This window comes from Eptesicus fuscus, chromosome 1 (genome assembly GCF_027574615.1).
Source record: "Eptesicus fuscus isolate TK198812 chromosome 1, DD_ASM_mEF_20220401, whole genome shotgun sequence".
Taxonomy (NCBI): Eukaryota; Metazoa; Chordata; class Mammalia; order Chiroptera; family Vespertilionidae; genus Eptesicus; species Eptesicus fuscus.
In genome coordinates this window covers 53175733-53198878 of record NC_072473.1, presented here as the reverse complement: position 1 = coordinate 53198878, position 23146 = coordinate 53175733, and the positions used below count along the sequence as shown (strand labels likewise).

General features: G+C 43.2%; 1 protein-coding gene across 3 annotated transcripts in view; it reads left to right on the top strand.

Moving 5' to 3' along the window:
• The window catches only part of SNX12 (sorting nexin 12), a 143384-nt gene extending 137378 nt beyond the window's left edge, over positions 1 to 6006 (top strand). For 2 of the 3 annotated variants that reach the window (XM_054717499.1, XM_054717434.1), the window contains one exon: positions 5731 to 6006. In XM_054717499.1, the coding sequence (XP_054573474.1) occupies positions 5731 to 5769 (39 nt within the window). In that variant the 3' untranslated portion in view covers positions 5770 to 6006. Of the gene's footprint in view, positions 1 to 5727 lie in introns of all 3 variants that reach the window. The other variant, XM_054717465.1, reaches the window with a different exon arrangement.
• Positions 6007 to 23146: the final 17140 nt, after the last annotated feature.

Here is a 23146-nt window from a genome sequence, read left to right as displayed (position 1 = left end):
TGTGCTTGTGTGACTTTTTTCTTCCCCACTTCAGGGAAGTTTTCTGACATTATTTCTTCTAATAGGTTTTCTAACCCTTGTTCCTCTTCCTGTTGTTCTGGCATCCGTATTATTTGTATGTTGCTTCGTTTCATGTTGTCCCATAGCTCCCTTAGGCTCTCCTCCTGTCTTTTAATTTTTTCTCAATTGCAGTTCAGTTTGGGTGTGTTTTGCTTTCCTGTCTTCTAATTTGCTAATTCGTTCCTCCACTTCTCCTAGTCTACTGTTGAAACTTTCCATCATGTTTTTTATTGCAGTTATACCATCTTCATTTCTTCTTGATTCTTACATAAGTTATTGATTTTTTCATCCCTTTCTTCTTGATTCTTACATAAGTTGTTAATTTTTTCATCCATCTGGTTTATGAACTGTATGACCTTTAGTCTGAATTCTTTTTCTAACATATTGCATGACTCTGTTTCACTTAGCTGCTTTTCTGGTGATTCCTCCTTTTCTTTCCTTTGGGGGTAACTTTGTCTACCCATTTTTGGTCTCACCAACTGATCTAGATGTCGAGTTGTGCCGGGGCTGCTCCTTGGGTGGCAGTGGCTCCTCGGGCTGCGGTTGTTCCTTGGGTAGTCACAGAAGCCGTTGCTTCTCAGTTGGCAGCAGCTCTTCTGGTGGGTGCTGTTTGTTGCAGTGGTGTCTGCTCTGGCTGGTGTGGGAGGCTCCTCACACAGCTGCTGTTCCTTGGACAGGGATGGGCTGATCACGTGGCTGCTGCTCCTTGGATTGGGGCTGGCTGCACGCTGCTGCTGTTCCTCAGATGGGGCAGGCTGCTTGTGAGGCTGCTGGTTCTTGGACAGGGGCAGGTTGCTTGCAGCGCTGGTGTTCCTCGTATGGGTGTGGGCTGCTCACGCAGCTGCTGCTCCTTGGATGGGTGACGGGCTGTTTGCATGGCTGTTGCTCCTTGGGTGGGAGTGAGCTGCATTGCGGCTGCTGCTCCTCGTACAGGGAGGGGGGGGGCGCGGCTCACCCAGCTGCTGTTCGTCATACAGGTACAGGCTGAGTGTGGCTGCTGCCCTTCAGACCAGTGCGGGCTGCGCAGGGCTGCCGCTCCTCAGATGTGGGCGGTCTGCTTGTATGGCAGCTGCTCCTCGGACTGGTGCAGGCTGCTTGGGCAGCTGCTGCTCCTTGGGCAGGAATGAGCTGCATGTGCAGCTGCTGCTCCTCATACAAGGGCAGTCTGCTCGTGCAGCTGCTGCTCCTCAGATGGGGGATGGGCTGCTTGCGCGGCTGCTGCTCCTCAGGCGGGAGTGAGCTGTATGTGCAGCTGCTGCTCCTCAGACGGGGGCGGGCCACTCACCCACCTGCTGCTTGTTGGATAGGTGCAGGCTGCGTGTGGCTGTTGCTCTTTGGACCAGTGCAGGCTGCTCAGGGCTGCTGTTCCTCGGATGTGGGCAGTCACATGAGCAGACTGCTGCTCCTCAGTCTGGGGTGGGCTGCTCAGATGACTGCTGCTCTTTGAATGGGGGCCAGCTGCTCATGGCGCTGCTGTTCCTTGTATGGGGGCGGGCTGCTTAAACAGCTGCTGCTCCTCAGATGGGGGCAGGCTGCTCTTGCAGCTGCTGCTCCTTGGACAGGTGCAGGGTGTGGGCTGATCGCAGCTGCTGCTCCTTGGATGGGGGCGGGCTGCACGGGGCTGCCGCTCCTCAATTGTGGGCGGGCTGCTCTTGCAGCTGTTGCTCCTTGGATGGGGCGGGCTGCTCACGTGGTTGCTGCTCCTTGGATGGGGGAGTGGGCCACTTATATAGCTGCTGCTCCTTGGACAGGGGCATGCCATGTGAGGCTGCTGCTCTTAGGCCTGGGCGGGCTTCTCACAGAGCTGCTGCTCCTTGGACAGGAGTTGACTGCTCACGTGTCTGCTGCTCATGTGGTTGCAGTGCCCTGGGCTAAAGCATTGGCTGGTCAGAGGGGAGCAAGCTTAAGAACTCAGAGGAGCCTGCGCCTGGGGTGGCTGGAGACTTGTTGACCGTAGGACCACAGCCAAGGTAGCAGGCCCCTGGCAGGGGTGGCTGTAGAGTCCCAGATGTTATCTGAGGGCACCTTGGTTGCAGGTGAGGCTGGGCTCCAAGTTACAGCAGCTCTCCCCTTCAAAAAGGCTAAGCCTCTGAGGATGAGCCGGCCTTCCGGTACTGTTTGCAATGATAGCACAGGCTGCCTAGTTAGTCGAGCCTGGTTAGCCTGCCCCCAAAGGTCCTGCGGGATCTAACTGTGACACACACACACACACACACACACACACACACACACACACACACACCACATGACCACACACTCCTCTTTTGCTCCCTCCCTCACTTATGCTCTCTCCCTCACTGCTGCCTTCTTCCTGCCTCTGTAGTTGGGTCTGGGGTGTTATTGACCCTTTTGTGGGTGGAGTTTCCTCTCCAGGTGTCTGGTTAATGTGGCTTGCTCTCTAGCACCTGGCAAGACAGGATAAAATTCACCTCGACAAGACACAGCACAAAGGGAACAAAGCACAAATGTACTCATGACATCAATAACCCCACTATAAGTAACCACCTGAGAAAAGAGAATTAGGGGATAGAAAAGAGAGCACAAATGATATCAAAGAGAGAGAAAAAGATAAGAGAGAAAAGAAAAAGGGAGGGACCCCATTTATTAACACTAGTGGACTCTGGGAATAATTTCCAAATCAGAGTGAAGAGACATGCAGAGGGCTTCACTTTTTATAACCTTCTGGGGTCTTTGTCTTGCAGATATGGTTCCTCCTCCTTTCGTGGGCTTACAGGAAGGCCCCCAGGTGTTGGGGGTCCCCAGGCCATATCTGATTATCTGTCCTGGGGCCAGCGATAACGACCTTCCCCCACCCCAAGGCAATGCATTGTTCACAGTTTTTATGGCCTGATACGCCTTTGCAAGACCAGTTTCCTCCTCAAGATGGTTTGCAGCCAGGAAGGGCAGAGGATCCCTGAAGAAAGGTAAAATCAAGGATCTGGGCAGGAGAGTCTGCCAGACCCCTGAGCCCAGAGGGTCAGATGGAATCCACACAGCACCAAGCTGTGTCCCTGGGGACAGGCACAGCATTTGACTGTGGAAAGAAGGTCCATAGGACTGCTGGACCACAGGGGATTCTAGATCTGGGTGTACAGTCACAAAAGGCTCAACCCAGAGGGGGCAGCCTGAAGGGCTGGCCAGACCACCGGCAGGAGAGGAGCACGCAGAGGCCCAGTCTTTCCCCTCTCTGTGGCCTAAGCCTTTCTTCACTGAACCTAGTTCATAGGACCTTTTGGATACAGACACTTACCCATGGCTGAGGTGAGGGAGAAGGTGTGGACTTATGGAATCTGGGGAGAGGAAGGGTTCCAGGAGAAGTGGCAGCGAGTCTGGCGTTGAGTCATACCTGAGCCCAGGACCTGGGCAGCCATTTTGTCCTGAAGAGATAGCCCCTCCCTCCAATTTCCAGACAACCAATTCAGCCTCACCCAGATTCCACCCTGAATGGTACAAAGGATTTTAAAAAACCTAATTAGTCCCTGAGAGTCCAAAGGGACTGGCCTAAAAAGAGACCTTCAGTCCCAGCAACAGGTATCTGAGAAACAGTACAGTACAGAAGACTGGGATCTTAAGCCAGCCAAAGGAACGATACCTCACTTTTCTAGGAAGCGTGCTTGGTATTTCTTTGGTCTTCTGCAACATTTGGTTCCCTGACTGAGAAGCTAACCGCATTTGGCTCTTTCCTCTGGTGAGTGGACGGTGTTTGGGGCCCGAGGGTGAGGGACAGGCCTTCAGAAGGCATGCACTACTGATTTTAGCAGAATTGAACTGGGGGGGGAGGGGCGAGGCGGGACTCCAGGCGCTCCCGGACCTCAGCCCAGGACCCGACCGGTATCTGGAGAAAGTGGACAGACACCTCTGGACCTGTCAACAGAATCAGTAAGGTAGGGGCCCCAGTCAGTCAGGCCCACTCCAAGTGAATGGAAGGGGAAGCTTGATCACCTCCCGGGAAGTCATAGGACTTCGTCAGGTAAATCAGGAATCAGGACTTCGGAGGTGAATGAATTCAGATTTGATTAAGGAATTATGGGTTCACTCTTCTGTTTGTTTGTGTGTGGGACTAGCCAATTTGCTACCGAGAAGGGGGGCTGGACACAGTCTTAACTCCTCTGGTAGGTTCTCACTGAGACATCGGTCGAGAATTCTGTTCTGGAGTGTGGGTGCTGGGAGTGCCACCATGCCTATTTGGGGAGTTGGGCATTATCTGCTCAGCTCCAGTCTGGGCTAGTCTACTGAGAGAGTGTGAGTATGGATGTTTGTCTGTCTTGGCATAATTATCTGCTGATTAACTGGTCTGTGTGAAAGCGAAAGCTACTTTGATTTTCTGTTTGCTCATCTGGTTAAAACGTTTGATTTACTGAAGGCTGAATCCGTGATGGTCTGCAAAAGTCTCAAGCAGCGCTGTTGAGTTAGTTTTCTCAGAGACGTTTGCTCTCTATCTGCGGGTATGCTGTGCCCCAAGGGCCAGGGAAGGTTTCTCTCCCTTTGAAATTCTATATGGTAGACCCCCTCTCTTAATTCGGCCAAAGGGAGATTTGGGGGAAATAGGGAACTTAGAAATCCAGAAACAACTACATGGACTTGGAAAAACTGTCTTTGAGGTCCACAGGTGGGTTATCGACCGACTACCCATCTCTTGCAGTGACGGCGAACCTATGACACACGTGTCAGCACTGACACGCGTAGCCATTTCTGATGACACGCGGCCACTGAGGCGGCCGCATACCGAGGATGAAACATTTGCTGCTCCTGAGGATGAAACGTTTCCAAAATAATGTTTTTTCCTCAAAGTGACTACCCGAGTTATGCTCAGTTTTTTGGCGAAGTTTGACACACCAAGCTCAAAAGGTTGCCCATCACTGCTCTAGGAACAGCTGTACATTCTTATAAACCTGGAGACCAGGTTTGGGTCAAGGATTGGAAAAAGGAGCCCCTGAAGCCTACCAGGAAGGGACCCTATCGAGTCATATTAGCCAGCCCCACGGCTCTTAAGGTTGCAGGACTAAACACCTGGATCCACCACTCCCGGGTGAAAGCAGCCCACCAGCCGAGTGACATCCAGTCTGAGTGGAAGGTGACCTCTGACCAGAAACACCCCCTGCAGATCACCCTCAAGAAGACAGCAGACCTGGCCGAGCAACCTGCTCCAAGGAATTCAGATAACACCCTGCTGCATTCTCCCTAACACTAATTTTTCTTTCTTATCTCCTCCTAACGTAACATGCTCTAGTATTTTTGGATAATCACTGGTTTTATCTAATAATTCATATTTTGTCTTTTTATGAGTGCCAGCGGAATCCGAGACTAGTACCAGGAGGAGAACTCATCTGCTCTTGCTGGGACACAGGAGCACCATAAAATTACTGCTCCCCACACAGCAAGGAAACAAAGGCCTTATCATAAATTGTTGGATTACACCTTATCATGCCATCCTTTGCTCCTTGCTTAGAAACTCGCTATCCAAATATGCTAGACTGGGTAGTCCACGAGAAAACTCAATCAAGCCAGATTTTTGTTAGCTATACTTATCAGCCTGCTGCATGTTACGACTCTACTACCAAATGCACGTGGTGGGAGGGTGGGGGGATTGTATTGGATGGAAAAAAAAATAATCGGACCTGTCATGGCCAATGTGCAGCTAACAAATGTTGCTCCTATTTGTTTCAGCAGTACGCAGGGCCAACATCCAACAGGTCATCTCCCAGATGAAAATGCAACTCTACCCTCAAGGCTGAAAACACCACCTACCCCTGGTGCCCCCTGCAGGAACATTCTACGCATGTGGGGCCACTGCTTACCTCTGCCTGCCTGCAAACTGGACGGAATGCCTTTAAACTTCATATGGTCCTACAAACCAGAACTCCCTACAAACCCATCTGAGAGGAAGAAACGGGATGCTAACCCCTTGGTCATCCATCGTCCCTTTCCAACAGGAAGTAGCTAAGAGTGGTCATCATTGCTCCACAAAGCTAAAAGAAGCTTGTGGGCCTGGGGGAGGGGGGGGGCGGGGGATGAGGAGAAAACTGGTCTTGCAAGGCGTGTCAAGCCATAAAAACTGTGAACAATGCACTGCCCTGGGGGTGGGGGGTCATTTCTTGTAAGGCCACAAAAGGGGTGAAACCATATATGCAAGACAAAGACCCCAGAAGGTTATAAAAAGTGAAGCCCTCTGCGTGTCTCTTCACTCTGATTTGGAAATTATTCCCAGAGTCCACTAGTGTTAATAAATGGGGTCCCTCCCTTTCTCTAGGAACCTTGCTTGGTATTTCTTTGGTCTTCTGCAACAATCTCACCAGCTGAGAGTCTCCTTCGCCAATTCAGTTTGGATGTTATTCGTTTCAGATGCTCATTCTATTTGCTCTGGGACAAGGCTCGGGATATGTCCATCTATTCCGCTACCATTTTGTCTCCGGCACTCTCTTTCTAGTTCTTTAAGTTGTAGGGTTAAATCGTTTATTGTTACTTTTTCTTTCTTTTTCTTTCTTTCTTTCTTTCTTTCTTTCTTTCTTTCTTTCTTTCTTTCTTGCTTTCTTGCTTTCTTGCTTTCTTGCTTTCTTGCTTTCTTGCTTTCTTGCTTTCTTGCTTTCTTGCTTTCTTGCTTTCTTGCTTTCTCTCTTTCTTCTTTTTTTTTTTTTGACCCAGGCCTGTAAGCTATGAATGGCCCTCTCAGGACTGCTTTTGCTGTGTCCCAGAGATTTTGGATTGTTGTGTGTTCATTTTCATTTGTTTCCAGGAAGTGTTTGATTTGTTTCTTGAGCTCATTGGTAACCCAGTCATCCTACCTAATAAAAGACAAATATGCAAATTGACCGTACCTTCACTATGCCCACGATTGGCCAGGAGGCATGGGGGGGGCGGGACTCGGGGTGGGCGGGGTGGCCGATTGGGCCGGCGGGATGCTGAGCTCGCGTCACCAGCGGCGGCTCTAGCTCAGCATCTGCGCCATGGCTGTGCTACGGCACAGAAGGGGCCTCTGGGGCAGCGAGCTCACGTCCCACCGCAGACCATCAAAAGCGGGGGAGCTGGGTGCCTGTCAGCTCAGGCACCAGGCCTTTCAGAAGCCTCCGCCGTGCTGGAGGCTTCTGAAAGGCCTGGTGCACCAGCGGACAGGCAACCAGCTCCCCCGTGATCGAAAGCGAAAGCATGTAGGGGACCCTACACGTGCATGATTCAATCATGCACTGGGCCTCTAGTTGTTTAATAACATGCTATTTAGCCTCCATGTATTTGAATGTTTTGGGGTGTTTTTACTGTAGTTGATTTCTAATTTCATTGCACTGTGATCTGAGAAGATGCTTGATATTATTTCAATCTCCTTGAACTTGTAAACACTTGTTTTGTGTCCAAACATGTGGTCTATCTTTGTGAGTGATCCATGTGCACTTGAGGAGAATTCTGCAGCTTTGGGGTGAAATGCTCTTAAATGTCAATTAATTCCATCTGATCCAATGTGTCCTTTAGAGTCACTGTTTCCTTGTTAATATTTTGTCTGGAAGATCTATCCAGTGAAGTCAATGAGGTGTTAAAGTCCCCTACTGTTACTGTATTGTTTTCAATCTCTCCCTTAAAGTCCTCTAGAATTTAAAAAAATATATATATTTAGGTGCTCCTATATTGGGTGCATAAATGTGTACCAGAGTTATATCCTCTTGTTGGATCGATCCCTTTATTATTATGTAGTGGCCTTTGTTGTCCCTTGTGATGGCCTTCATTTTTAAGTCTATTTTGTTGGATATGATTATTGCTACTCCAGCTTTTTTTTCTTTTCCATTTGCATGGAAAAAATTTATCCATCCCTTCATTCTCATCCTGTGTGTGTCTCTTGTTCTAACATGGTCTCTTGTAGACAGCATATAGTTGGGTCATGTTTTTGTATCCATTCAGCTACCCTATGTCTTTTGATTGGACACATTTACATTTAAGGTTAGTATTGATAGGTACTTATTTATTGCCATTTTAATTCTGTATGCCTACATTTCTCTCTCTATTTCTTCTTCTCATTACAGCAGCCCCTTTAGCATTTCTTGTAATGCTGGCTTGGTGGTGATGAACTCCTTTAGCCTTATTTTTGTCTGGGAAGTTCTTTATTTGACCATCTATTTTGAATGAAAGCCTTGGTTTCCGATCCTTGCTTTTCATTACCTTGAATATTCCATGCTGTTCCCTTCTGGTGTGTAGAGGTTCTGATGCGAAATCAGATGTCAGCCTTGTGGGAGCTCCTTTGCAGGTAAGAGTTTTCTCTTGCTGCCTTTAAGATTCTCTCTTTGTTTTCAAATTTTGGCATTTTAATTATGATGTGTCTGGGTGTGGGCTTGTTTGGGTTCTTCTTGCTTGGGACTCTCTGTGCCTCCTAAACTTGTCTGACTTTTTCCTTTACCAGATTAGGGAAGTTTTCTGCCATTATTTCTTTAAACATGTTCTATATTCCTTTCCCCTTTTCTGCATCTTCTGGCACACCTGCTACTCAAATATTGTTACATTGCACATTGTCCCACAGCTCCCTTAAGCTGTCCTCCATTTTTTTTATTAGTTTTTTCTTTTTTGGTTTTCTGATTCAGTGATTTTTTCAATCCTGTCTTCTAATTCACTGATTTGATCCTCAGCTTCTCCCGATCTGCTGTGTATTCCTTCCAATGTTTTCCTTATCTGTGCTATATCATTCTTTATTTCTTTTTTCATAGTTACTATATCTTTTCTCATGCTGTTGAGCATCTTTACCATCATTATTCTGAACTCTACATCTGAAAAATTTCTTATCTCCATTTCATTTATCTGTTCTTCTGGAGAATTCTTTTGTTCTTTCATTTTGGGGTTGTTTCTTTGTCTCCTCATTTAGGTTGCCTGTTTTGGTTTGTGACTATGTATTAGGTAGATCTGCTATGCCTCTCAATCTCTAGTGCAGGACAATGTCATATGTTGTTTCTGACTAATTAGATCAGGCAAAGATTCAAAGCTTCCAGAGACCACCTCTGTGTGCAGACTGATAGGATTCCATCTTGAATTGCCGTCAGGCAATTGTCTACAGGTGTGGCAAGAGTTTTTTTTCAACCAGGTGGGCAATTGTTTCTGCCTGTCAACTAATTGTTATTCTCAGTCTCTTAATGGACCTCAGTAAGTCCACACCCTGAGGCAAGCTGGTTTCCTATAGGGTGGGTCAGCTGTCTTCCCTCCAGGCAAGCCACCTGTATAAAAAATGCCTGCATGAGAAAGATGAGCTCCGCAGCTTGTGGGATTGATTCAGCTCAGGAAACTGGGGTGTCTGCCTTCTGAGCTCTAACCCCAGAGACCCTGATTCTGGATTCTGCTCACACAGCTCCAGTCCACTCTGCCTTCCCTCTGCCGGAGCACAGGGTGGGTAGTTCCACAAGGAATTTTGTGGGTTGGCCCTTTAAGAGGGTGCCTGAATTTCCAGCCACCTCTCCCTGGCAGACAGCAACCCTGCTACTTTTCACAGCCAGATGTTATGGGGGTACCCTTCTCAGTTCTGGTGCTCTCTGCTGTGGGCCCAGCTTGAGGATTAGACCTCAAAGTTCTCACTGGCAACCCCCCACAGCTAAGATATCTCTCTGGAACTTCAGGTGCTGTCTGTGAGAGCCCAGCCAGCCCTTTTGTGTCTCTTCCCCTCCTACCAGTCTCTATGTGGTCTCCACTTTCTGTCCTTGGTTATCAAGGTTCTTTGCAGCGAGTATTCCATTGATTATTCAGAAAGTTTTTCTGTATTTTAGTTGTAATTCCAGTTTGGTCCTGGGAGCATGTCTGTGCCTCTTTCCATTCTTTTAAAGAATTTGTTGAGGTATTTGAAAGCCAATCACAGATATGTTATTTCACCCCTTTATATTCAGTCTAAAAAGTACAGAAACTTTCTTATATTACCATGTTGTCATTGTGTTATCTTACAATAATAATTCCTTAATAGCATATAATACCCAGCCCATTATAACATTTCTCAGGTTATCTCAAATAATTGTTAAATAGTTGCTTTGTTCATATAAGGATCCAAACAAGGTCTATTTATTACATTTGGTTATCTATTTTTCCCCAGCTTTATTGAGGTTGCTATATGCTAAATGTTTGTTCCCCCTTCCCCACCCCCAAATTAATATCTTGAAACCTAACCCCCAATGTGATGGTATTTGGAGGTGGGGCCTTTGGGAGGGGATTAGTTCATGAAGATAGTGCTCTCATGAATGGGATTTGTGTCATTATAAAAGAGACCCCAGAGGAATCCTTTCCATTCCACAATGTGAGGACACAGTGAAAAGAGAGTAGGCTATGAACCATTAAGCAGGCTCTCACCAGACACTTAATCTGTCAGTGCCTGGATCTTGGACTTTCCTGCCTCGAGAATTGTTAGAAATAAATTTCTGTTTATAAGCTATGTGGTGTACAGTATTTTTTAAAGCATCCCAGGCAGACTACGACAAGGTATAATTGACAATTAAACATTGTGTACAATTTAATTATTTGATATAAGTATACTTTGTTAAATATTCACCACAATGAAGTGGGAAGGGGGTAATGAAAATATTGGTGAAGGGGTATAAAGTTTCAGTTATTCAGAATGGTTGTTATTTCTAAATCTCTCTTAATCTAGAACAGTCTGTGCCTCACTCTTTCTCAAGCCATTGACTTCTTATAGAAAGTGGGTCACTTGTCCTATAGAAAAAATGCCACATTTTGGATTTGTCTGTTTTCTTTATTGTGCTGTTATTTACTTTGGTCCTTTATACCCCAACCCCATATTTTTCTATAATGAAAGCTAGCTTTAGAGGCTCAATGATATTCAGGTTCAATGTTTGTGTGTGTGTGTGTGTGTGTGTGTGTGTGTGTGTGTGTGTGTGTGTGTGTAGAATATTCCACAGGGGTTTCTGTGTAATTCACTTTGAATCACATTTCAAAGCACATGTCTACTGCACCTTTAATGAATAGGTGACAGCCTTATTCAACTTTTCATCTAATGATATAATACTTTTGTTTTTCTTTTTCCTTTTTTGTTAATCCTCACCCAAGGATATTTTTCCAATGATTTTTTTTTAGAGAGATTGGGAAGGAGAGGGAAAGAAAGAGAGAGAAACATTGATGTGAGAGAAACACATTGATTGGTTACCTCCTGCAAGAACCCTGACCAGGGCCAGGAATCAAGCATGCAACCGAGACACATGCCCTTGACTGGAATCAAACCTGGGACCCTTCAGTCTGCAGGCCAGACTCTATCCACTGAGCCAAACCAGCCAGAGATAATGGTATAATACTTTGATGATCATTGGCAGAATTATTTTACTAGGACTTTCAAAATGGTGATTTTCTAATTTTATCTTCTATATTAATTAGCTGGAATTCTTCTGAAAGTAAATTTTCCTTAATCAACTAGGGGCTATTGGGCTACCTGTAAAGGGAAGGCAGGAGAGATGCTTAATTCTTTTTTTTTTTTTAAGAGTTTTAAATTTAATTTTATTTATTTTTTTAAATTTAATCTTTATTTTTCAGATTATTACAATTGTTTCTCTTTTTCCCCCCATAGCTCCCCTCCACCCAGTTCCCATCCCACCCTCTGCCCTTACCTCGCCCCCCCCACTGTCCTCATCCATAGGTGTACAATTTTTGTCCAGTCTCTTCCCACACCCCCCACACCCCTTTCCCCCTGAGAATTTTCAGTCCACTCCCTTTCTATGTCCCTGATTCTATTATATTCACCAGTTTATTCTGTTCATCAGGTTTTTAATTCACTTGATTTTTAGATTCACTTGTTGATAGATATGTATTTGTTGTTCATAATTTTATCTTTACCTTTTTCTTCTTCTTTTTAAAGAATACCTTTCAGCATCCTACCTAATAATAGACAAATATGCAAATTGACCATACCTCCGACACACCCACAAGCCACGCCCACCATCCAATCAGAGCAAGCATGCAAATTAACCCAAACCAAGATGGCTACAGCCACAGAGAGCAAGCTTTCCTAGGTAACAGAGGAAGCCAAGGTTTCCGCCTGCCCTTGCTAGGCCTAAGCCTCCACTCAAGCTACAAAGTTTCAATTATAGAAGGTAAACAAATTCAAACAAATGGTGGCAGAATGGAGCTTGAGAGAGCAGGCCAGGGTTGCCGCCGGCAACAGGGGAAGCAAAGCTTTCCACACACCCTGGCCAGGCCCACCTGCTTAAGGCAACAAAGTTTCAATTATAACCCCAACAGAAATGGCTGCCGGCCTGCAGGGAGCCACAGGCTTGGCTCCGCTCTAGGCTACAAAGTTTCAATTGTAGAAGGAAAATAAATTCCAGATACCAGCGCCTCTGCTTGGGTTGCCAGGGGGCGTGGCCAGCCTGCAAACCACCACTGGCCCCTCGCTCAGGCCGCCCCACGCCCAAAGGGAACCCCCACCTGATCCAGGACCCCCTTCAAGGCAAACCAGCTGTCCCCCACCCCTGTGCCAGGCCTCTATCCTATCTAATAAAAGAGTAATATACAGATTGATCATCACTGCAACACACAATATAGCTGCCCCCATGTGGTCAAAGATCCGGCCCCCATGTGGACACAAGATGGCCACCACAAGATGGCCAGCAGGAGAGGGCAGTTGAGAGGCACCCAGCCTGCAAGGGAGGGCAGTTGGAGGTGATCAACCCTGCAGGAGAGGGCAGTTAGGGGTGACCAGGCCGGCAGAGGAGGGAAGTTGGGGGCAAACAGGCTGGCAGCAGAGTGGTTAGGGGGTGATCAGGCTGGCAGGCAGAAGTGGTTAGGGGCAATCAGGAAGGCAGGCAGGCAAGCAGTTGGGAGCCAGAAGTCCTGGATTGTGAGAGGGATATCTGACTGCCCGTTTAGGATCGGGCCTAAACGGGCAGTCGGACATCCCTTGAGGGGTCCCATATTGGAGAGGGTACAGGCTGGGCTGAGGGACAACCCCCCTCTGTGCACGAATTTTGTGCACCAGGCCTCTAGTTTCATATAATACTGGTTTGATGTTGATGAACTCCTTTAGCTTTTTCTTATCTGTGAAGCTCTTTATCTGACCTTCAATTCTGAATGATAGCTTTGCTGGGTAGAGTAATCTTGGTTGTAGGTTCTTGCTGTTCATCACTTTCAATATTTCTTGCCACTCCCGTCTGGCCTGCATAGTTTCTGTTGAGAAATCAGCTGACAATCGTATGGGTACTCCCTTGTAGGTAATTAACTGTTTTTCTCTTGCTGCTTTTAATATTCTCTCTTGGCATTTTAATTATGATGTATCTTGGTGTGGTCCTCTTTGGATTCCTTTTGTTTGGGGTTCTGTGCGCTTCCTGGACTTGTAAGTCTATTTCTTTCACCAGGTGGGGAAGTTTTCAGTCATTATTTCTTCAAATAGGTTTTCAGTATCTTGGTCTCTCTTCTTCTGGCACCCCCATTATTCTGATGTTAGTATGCTTGAAGTTGTCCCAGAGGCTTCTTACACTATCTTCAAATTTTTTAATTCTTTTTTCTTTTTGCTTTCCCAGTTGAGTGTTTTTTGCTTCTTTGTATTTCAAATCTTTGACTTGATTCTTGCGTTCCTCTAGTCTGCTGTTGGGTCTCTGTATAACATTTTTTATTTCAGTCAGTGTATGTTTAATTTCTAGTTTGTCCTTTTTCATATCTTCGAGGGTCTTGCTAAATTTATCAGCCTTTTCTAGGAAATTCTTGAAAAACCTTATAACCGTGGTTTTTGAACTCTATATCCAGTCATTTGTTTCCCTCCATTTCTTTAGTTTGTGATGTTTCTTTGTCTCCGCATTTTTGCTGCTTCCCTGAGTTGGTAGGGTAGCTTTGTGTGCTAGGTGTCCTATATGGCCCAGTGGCTCGGCTTCCTCAGTTACTTGAGGTGGATACTCTTGGTGGACTGTGTGTACAGCCTTGTTGTAGTTAAGTCTTGATTGTTGTTAGTATCACTGGGAGGGATTGACTTCCAGGCCAATTGGCTGTGAGGATCAGCTGTGTCTATGCCAGGAGAATTTCTGTGCTGGAGACAGCCTTATGAGACAAGACTTGCAAAATTGCAAAAGCCTCTGTGCTCAGCTTGGATGGGGCGGAGTCTTAGGGCTGAGCAGACAGTCTTGGCTTCCCGTCAGCCCTGCCCTATGAGGCCCCTGGGTATCAGGGTCCCTCGATAATCACTGCAAGCACCTCTAAGAGTAAGCCGCCCTCGAGTTTCGCCCACTGCCAGACAGTCCAGTTTCTCCCCCAATGAATCTGGATTCCTAGATTCTCGCCCGGAACTGGAGTTCAGCGCACTGTGGAGCTTCCATTTCCCACCTGCTAGATAAAGCCAGAGGTGCAGTCAGCCGTCAGTTCTCTCTTCATGCACTTGCGCATGCACCTCCAGACCTCTGCATTTCGCGGCTCCCCTGAGTTTCTGCCTGACAGTCCAGATTTCCCCCATATAAGCCTGTGTCCCCAGGGTCTCGCCTGGAATGGGTTCAATGCGGTCAGAACTGGGGTTCAGCACAGTCGGGAGCTTTTGTCTCCTTCCCACTAAAGAAAGTCAGCCAGGCACTCAGCCGCCCGCGTGTGTATCTCCGTACCTCAGCCTTTTGCAGCTCCCCTGATTCTCCATGTGCTTTCCTCTTTCCTTCTAGTTGTAGAATTTCCACTCAGCCAGCTTTCCTGTGGTTCTGGATGATGTTCATTTTGTCTTTTAGTTGTAGTTTTAAAATTGTTGTGCGAGGCAGCAGTTTAGGTGTTTACCTATGCCGCCATCTTGGTTTCTCCGAGATGCTTAATTCTTGATCTTGGACTTGATGATCAATTATCAGAATAAAGAGTTACTTTATTCTGTACTCTAGTTACTTACTTTCAGTGATATCCAATAAGTTGTATGTGTTTGTTCTTTTGCTATCATGAAATCATGTTTTAAAAAATGTATTCAATGGGTTTCAGTTGATTGCATTCATTATTCTTATTAATGCTCAAATTATCCTATTCTTTTCCAAAGTGTTGCCTCCCATATCCTTCTGACACTACTCATGAGGGTTCCATAGCTTAATTAATTTCTGACATAAAGCTTATCATGTATATTTTCTGCCCAGACCTGCCATTTCTCTAAGGTTCCCTAGAGTGGACCCTACATACAGCCTACAGGTTCCTGTAGACAGTAGGCTGTATGTAGGTCAATGCTATTTATATTTTCTTTTTTTTAACAATAATTTTATTGAGGTGTAATTTATACCATATAAAATTCACCTATTTAAAGTATACAATTTAATAATTTTTAGTAAATTTATATAATTGTGCAACCATGACCACAATCTGATTTTAAAACATTTCCATAAGACTATAAGATCTCTTGTACCCTTTTCAGTCAATCCCCTTTCCCACCCCTAGCTCCAAACAACCACTAATCTGCTTTTGATCTATATAGATTTGCCTTTTCTAGAGATTTCATATAAATGGAATAAAACACTATATAGACTTTGCATGTGGCTGCTTTCAATTAGCATTGGTTTTTAAATTTTAATTGAGATGTAATTCACATACCATAAAATTCACCATTTTAAAGTATATAACTCGTGAGCGTTATCTCAATTCGTTGAGGTTCTGCTTCCTGGCATATGTCGACAGTTTGGCTCAAATAAACTCACAGAAATTCTTTACAGGTTTCAATGTTGTTGTTTTTTACGTTAACATTACTTGGCGTAGTCGTGGCAGGATTCCAAAAAAACTCACCCAGGACCATCCCTTGGACTTGGACTCGGTGCTAAGATCCAGCAAAGGGCCCATTGAGCCCGCCGGTTCTCCGCCCATTGGGTGAACGTGGGTGAGTTGTCTCTTGGATCCAGGACCTTCCCTTGCTTTGGTAGAGGGTCTGACTTTATTTGAGCTGTGTTTTAAAATCCTCGAGGTGGAACCAGGGTTGACAGAACCCCAGGTTAAGGGTTGACAGAACCCAGCCTAAGGCAGGACTGAAGGAAAAAATGGGTGGCTGGTTTTGATTTTGGCTTTTCAATTGGAATTGCTGAGAGTCTGAGCAAAAATAACCTTTGCCGTATAAATGAGCTGAACTCATTCAGCTCCAAATATAAAGGGGCAACATTTTTTTTTTTTAAGAATAGTCTGATTCTGGGGTGTTCTTAGGTGACTAAGAATCTTTGTGGAGGTGTCAGAAATGCAGGAGCCCCATAGGGAAGTCCCAAAACAACTGTAATTAACTAAAGGGCTCATCTAGGGGGCCACCATAAGGCTTGGTCTGCCCAGGCCCCGAACCTTTCCTATGGTTTTAGACAGCCGGGAGAGAAACTGAGGCCACATTTGACCTACTGCATAACATGTCTAGAAAGTTTGCTCAAACTACAGATATCCAAAAAAATAAAAAATAAAAATAAATTAACATGGGAAATTGTGCCTCCAAGGCCAGAAGCTCCCAAGACCCCAGCCCTCATTTAATACTCCTGATAAGAAGCCTTTACTTGCAAGTACTTTACAGAAATGGGAAGATTTAACTAGAAAATATTAACTTAGAAATGGCCAAAAATGCAGTTTGTTTTAAAATATTAAAAATGTTAATATTTTGCATGCAGAAATTAGAAAGTTCTGGCTCTGAAATTAAACTGAATGACTATATGGGAAGCAAAGCTTGATTTGGAAATTAGAAGCTTCTAAGAAAAAGCATAGAAAAAAAATTCTTCCAAAAAGATGGAAATTAATAAGAAATTTTAGAGACTGTCTCAGAACTATTCTGAAGTTAATAAATGTCTATACCTCGTTTTTCCCCATAGGAAGCATGCCTCTGATTTATCCTCATAGAAGATTCCCCCAGACAAAGGGAGGTAGAGGCAACTAGAAAAGACCCCAACCCATTTTTTTTAATAGTCCATTGGGAATATACTGAAATTCTAGAGAGGGGCAGTTCCCAAACCAGGGACAAAAGACATTGCTTTGGTAATTTTAATGCTGGACATTCTCTGGTGTAAACTTTTAGTGTGTTCTGCATGCCTGTATAAGAGTGTTGATGTTTTTGTGTCTCTTTGTTGTTGTTTAATTTATTTAAAGAAGAGGCAAGTCCCACTTTGGGGAAGCCTAGTTATGTGTGGTGGGGTTGAAAGCTTGAGAGATATTGCAAGAATGTCCCAGCAGCTGCTGAGAATTCTTAATCTTGGGAGCTCTTCTTGCTCTCCCTCTCAGGATTCAGCCACCAGAAACAGCTAATGAGATTTCTCTTTGTCTGCAATATGATTTTGGCTGTCTATCTTTTAGGGATTTTGGTTTGCTCTTCCCTTGTTTATTGTGAGAATAAATAATCTTTTCTGTCAAAGAACAGTTTAGACAGCCACCATTTTGGACTATGTGACTTGGCAGCCCCCATATAGCTTGCTGCTCCCCTGGGGGCTGCCATCTTGAAACAGCAAAGGCCAACCCCTCCCTTTGAACTAGCCAATCGGGAAAGACCATGCGCCTAAGCTCCAATCAAGAGCAAGGGACAGGTCACGTGCGTTGTTAAGGCACTCTGCTTCAGAAAGAAACTTGCAAAGATTCAGAGCCAAGTTCAAACAGGAAACTTTCAGGGGGATAGCATGTGTCTAGTCAGGGGCACCGTGCAAGCAAGAGTATCGATTCCCTGTGGGGGCGTCTGCCAGTGATACTCTGGGTATTTGCGTTTCACATATTGGGAGTTTACGAATTATTTTCAATGCTCACTACACTGCTTGCGATAAGCCATGTGCCTCATTTTAAAATCTTACATATTATTCTTTATATGCTGAAATTATAATTGAATCTAAAGGTATACAAATTTTATATTATTCTATATGTCATTTTACAGGGATTATTACTTACCAATAAATTGTTGTCTTGGAATGTTATATTTTATAGAAAAGCAAAGTTTTTTTTATCATATCTATAACCATGCCACTTTTAAATTTTGTCATTCATGGACAGCTTTATTCTGATGCATTTGTAGGTGTATTATATGTTTAGAAAAATCCATGAAAAGGACTCTGACTTACTCTAAATTGGGCTTCTAAGCAGGTCATATTTTTTAACTGGATGAAGATTTATAAAACTTCAAGGAATAACTGAATTCAAAAACTATTGTCAAATAATCAGGATAAACAAAAATAACTATGGGACTAAATAAATTGAGGGTAATTATTCTTATGACTCTGTTTAAAATATTGTTGACTTTCCTTTTTATATAGACAAGGTCTTAGTTACATTTTCTGCACCTCTACCGGGGGCAAGTAGTGATAGTAGTGACACCCTTTCTTTGGTGTCTACACAAGCCAGAAACCTCTCTTTAATTGTACACACAAAGGGGCATTGTTTTGATTTCGTGTCATACAAAAGGGAAGCTAGGTGGAGACCCCTGTGTATTTAAGGGAGAGATCAACCAAAGGACTTGTGTGCCAGCATATAAACCTAACCAGCAGTTAAGGACAACAGGGGGGTGGGGGCATGTGTGGGGAGGAGTGTGGGCTGGGAAAGGGGGGATGAGGACAAATATGTGATACCTTAATCAATAAAGAAATTAAAAAAATAAAAATAAAATATTGTTGACTTTTAAATCTTTTGTTTCCCAAATATAAGGAAAAGTAAAGAGCAGACATTCTGCATTGTAGGAACTAACAAATTGGTAACAGACTCATTTCACAGTGCGCTCCCGGGAGACGAAGATTTCAAAGATCATGGCTTACAACCAGGAGATTTGGTGTATTGGAAAAGACACCAAATAAAAGACTTCAACCTTGTTGGAGGGGACCTTACCAGGTATTACTAACTAACCCATGTGCAGCTAAACTTAAAGGAGTTAGCTCATGGATTCACATTTCTCATTTAAAAAAGGCACCTGACTGTGAATGGAGGTGTACTCCCATCTCTGACACCCATCTCCATCTGCAACGGAGATCAAAGACTTTTCAAGGACGAGAAATAGCTGAGACTTTTTGAGGATGAGAAGTCGCTGACCACGGAGGCAGACAGCTATCCCAAGACGATGTCAACAAGGCCTATATGCTCACAAACTGATATTGCTTGAACCTTGTTTTTATATCATCTGATTGGTATTGATTGAATGTACATAAAATTATTTTCATATTATTATTATCTCCTTAGGTTTTCCCAGTGGAAACAATATCTGCCTCCCCAGACCTCCTCCTTATTAGATATGAAAAATTTAACTTGGATACCTGCTAATATTTCCCACCTACTATACAATGATGTTCTGATTATCAGGTATGATAGTAAAATTAATGCTCTGTTAGCCACACATTGATCTTCTCCTACTATCAATATAAGCTTTGTTGTGTATGTATGTGGTTATTTTTTTGTTTGTTTGTTTCTTTTCGGGCTATTCTATCCAGCAAGGCTATCATTCAAAATTGAAGGGGAAATAAGGAGCTTCACTAACAAAAAAAGGCTAAGAGAATTTATCACTACCAAGCCAGCAATGCAAGAAATGCTAAAGGGACTGGTGTAAAAAGAAGAAATAAAAAGGTAAGAAAGAACACAGGCACAAAAAATAAAAATGGCTACAAACAATTACCTTTCAATAATAACTTTAAATGTAAATAGACTAAATGCTCCAATCAAAAGACATTGAGTGAGTGAATGGATAAAAAAAAACATGACCCATATATATGCTGTCTACAAGAGACCTACCTCAGAAAAAGGGACTCACACAGACTGAAAGTGAAGGATGGAAAAATATCTTTCAGGCAAAAGGAAATGAAAAAAAAGCTGGGGTAGCAGTACTTATATCTGACAAAATAGACCTCAAAGTGAAGGCCATAACAAGAGATATGGAAGGCCATTTCATAATACTAAAGGGATTGATACAACAAGAGGATATAACCCTGATAAACATATGCACCCAATGCAGGAGCACCCAAAAACATTTAAAAAAAAACCTCCTAGAAGAAATCAAGGGAGAGATCAACAACAATACAATCATAGTAGGGGACTTTAATACACCACTGACATCACTGGATAAATCCTATAGACAAAAAATCAGCAAAGACACAGCAATCCTAAACGACTCACTAGATCAGATGGACTTAATTGACATCTTCAGAACATTTCACCCCAAAGCCACAGAATATACGTTCTTCTCAAGTGCACATGGGACATTTTCAAAAATAGACCACATATTGGGTCACAAGCAAAGTCTCCCCAAATTCAAGAAGATTGAAATCATATCAAGCATCTTCTTAGACCACAATGGCATAATATTAGGAATAAACTACAATAAAAACAACCTCAAAATTAAAACACTTGGAAGCTGAATAGCATGCTATTAAACAGTAATTGGGTTATCAAAGAGATCAAAGAAGAAATTAAAAACATCCTGGAAACTAATGACAATAAAAACACAACAATCTAAAATCTATGGGTCACAATGAAAGCAGTCCTGAGAGGGAAGTTTATAGCTCTACAGGCCTACCTCAATAAACAAGAAAAAATGGTAATAAATCATCTAACTTTACAGTTCAAAGAATTAGAGAGCAACAAGAAAAGCCCAGAGTGAGCAGAAGGAAGGAGATAATAAAGATCAGAGCAGAAATAAATGACATAGAGACCAAACAAACAAACAAACAACAAACCAAAAAACACACAATACAAAAGATCAATGAAACCAAGAGCTAGTTCTTTGAAAGGATAAACAAGATTGATGAACCTCTAGCCAGGCTCACCAAGAAGCAAAGAGAGAGGACCTGAATAAAAAAAATCAGAAATGAAAGAGGCAAAATAACAACAGACACCACCAAAATACAAAGGATTGTTAAAAAATACTACGAACAACTCTATTCCAATAAACTGGGCAACCTGGAGGAAATGGACATATTTCTAGAAAAGTACAACCTTCCAAAACCCAATCAGGAAGAATCTAAATAGCTCATTAGGCCAATAACTATGGAAGAAATTGAAGTGTTCATCAAAAAGCTTCCAGCAAACAAAAGCCCAGGGCCAGACAGCTTCACAGGGGAGTTTTACCAAACATTCAAGGAAGAACTTAAACCTATACTCCTCAGACTATTCCAAAAAATTCAAGAGGAAGGAACACTTCCAAGCTCATTCTATGAAACCAGCATCACCCTAATACCAAAACCAGATAAAGACAACACAATGAAAGATAATTACAGGCCAATATCCCTCATGAACATAGATGCCAAAATCCTCAACAAAATTCTAGCAAATCGGATCCAGCAGTACATCAGAAAGATCAAACACCATGACCAAGTAGGATTTATCCCAGGAATGCAAGGATGGCACAATATCTGCAAATCAATAAACGTGATACATCACATAAACAAATTGAGAGATAAATATCACATAGTCATATCAATTGATGCAGAAAAAGCATTTGACAAAATCCAACACCCTTTCTTGATAAAAACTCTCAGCAAGGTGGGAATAGAAGGATCATACCTCAACATAATAAAAGCCATATATGACAAACCCACAGCCAACATCATACTCAATGGCCAAAAACTAAAACCATTTCCCCTAAGAGCAGGAACAAGACAGGGATGCCCACTCTCATCACTCCTGTTCGACATAGTACTGGAAGTATTAGCCATTGCTATCAGACAAGAAGAAGAAATAAAAGGCATCCAAATTGGAAAGGAAGTAAAACTGTCCTTATTTGCAGGTGACATGATACTGTACATAGAAAACCCTAAAGACTCCATCCAAAATTTATTACACTTAATGAATTCGGCAATGTAGCAGGATATAAAATTACTGCCAAGAAATCTATGGCATTTCTATACAGCAATAATGAACTTACAGTAACAGAGACTAAAAAAGCAATCCCATTTACCAACTTACCAAAAAAATTAAGCTACCTGGGAATAAACTTAACTAAGGAGGTAAAAGACCTATATGTGGAAAACTACAGGACACTGAAAAAAAGAGATAGAGGAAGACAAACAGATGGAAGAACATACCGTGTTCATGGATTGGTAGAATCCACATCATTAAAATGTCCATACTAACCAAAGCAATCTATAGATTCAATGCATTCCCCATTAAAATACCAATGGCTTATTTCGCAGACCTACAAAGAACATTCCAAAAATTCATCTGGAATAAAAATAGACCCTGTATAACCACAGCAATCCTGAGAAAGAAGAACAAAGTAGGTGGGATTTCAATACCAGATTTCACGCTGTATTACAAATCCACTGTTCTCAAAACAGCCTGGTACTGGCACAAGAACAGACATATAGATCAATAGAATAGAATAGAGAACCCAGAAATCCACCCAAGCCACTATGCTCAATTAATATTCGACAAAGGAGGCATGAACATACAATGGAGTCAAGACAGTCTCTTCAATTAATGGTGTTGGGAAAATTGGACAGATACACGCAAAAATATCACCAACTTACACAATACACAAAAAAAACTCAAAATGGATAAAGGACTTAAACATAAGACAGGAAACCATAAAAATACTAGAGGAATCCATAGACAGCAAAATCTCAGACATATGCCGAAGCAGTTTCTTCACTGATACTGCTCCTTGGGCAATGGAAACTAAAGAGAAAATAAACAAATGGGACTATATCAAAATAAAAAGCTTTTGTACAGCAAAGGAAACCATCAACAAAACAACAAGAAAGCCCTTGGCATCACAGAACATATTTGCCAATGTTATCACCGATAAGGGCTTAATCTCCAACATTTACAGGGAACTCATACAAATTAACAAAAGGAAGATAAACAACCCAATCAAAAAATGGGCAACAGATCTAAATAGATACTTTTCGAAAGAAGACAGAAGGAAGGTCAAGAGACATATGAAAACATACTCAAAGTCACTAATTATCAGAGAGATGCAAATCAAAACGACAATGCGGTACCATCTCACACATGTCAGAATGGCTATCATCAACAAAGCAACAATTTGACCCAGTAATCCCACTCCTAGGAATATATCCTAAGAAACTGGGAACACCAATCAGAAAGGATATATGCACCCCTATGTTCATAGCAGCACAATTCACCATATCTAAGATCTGGAAACAGCCTAGGTGCCCATCAGCTGATGACTGGATTAGAAAAGTATGGTACATCTACACATATATGCTGCCATAAAAAAAGAAGGAATTCTTACCATTTGCAGCAACCTGGTTGGAATTGG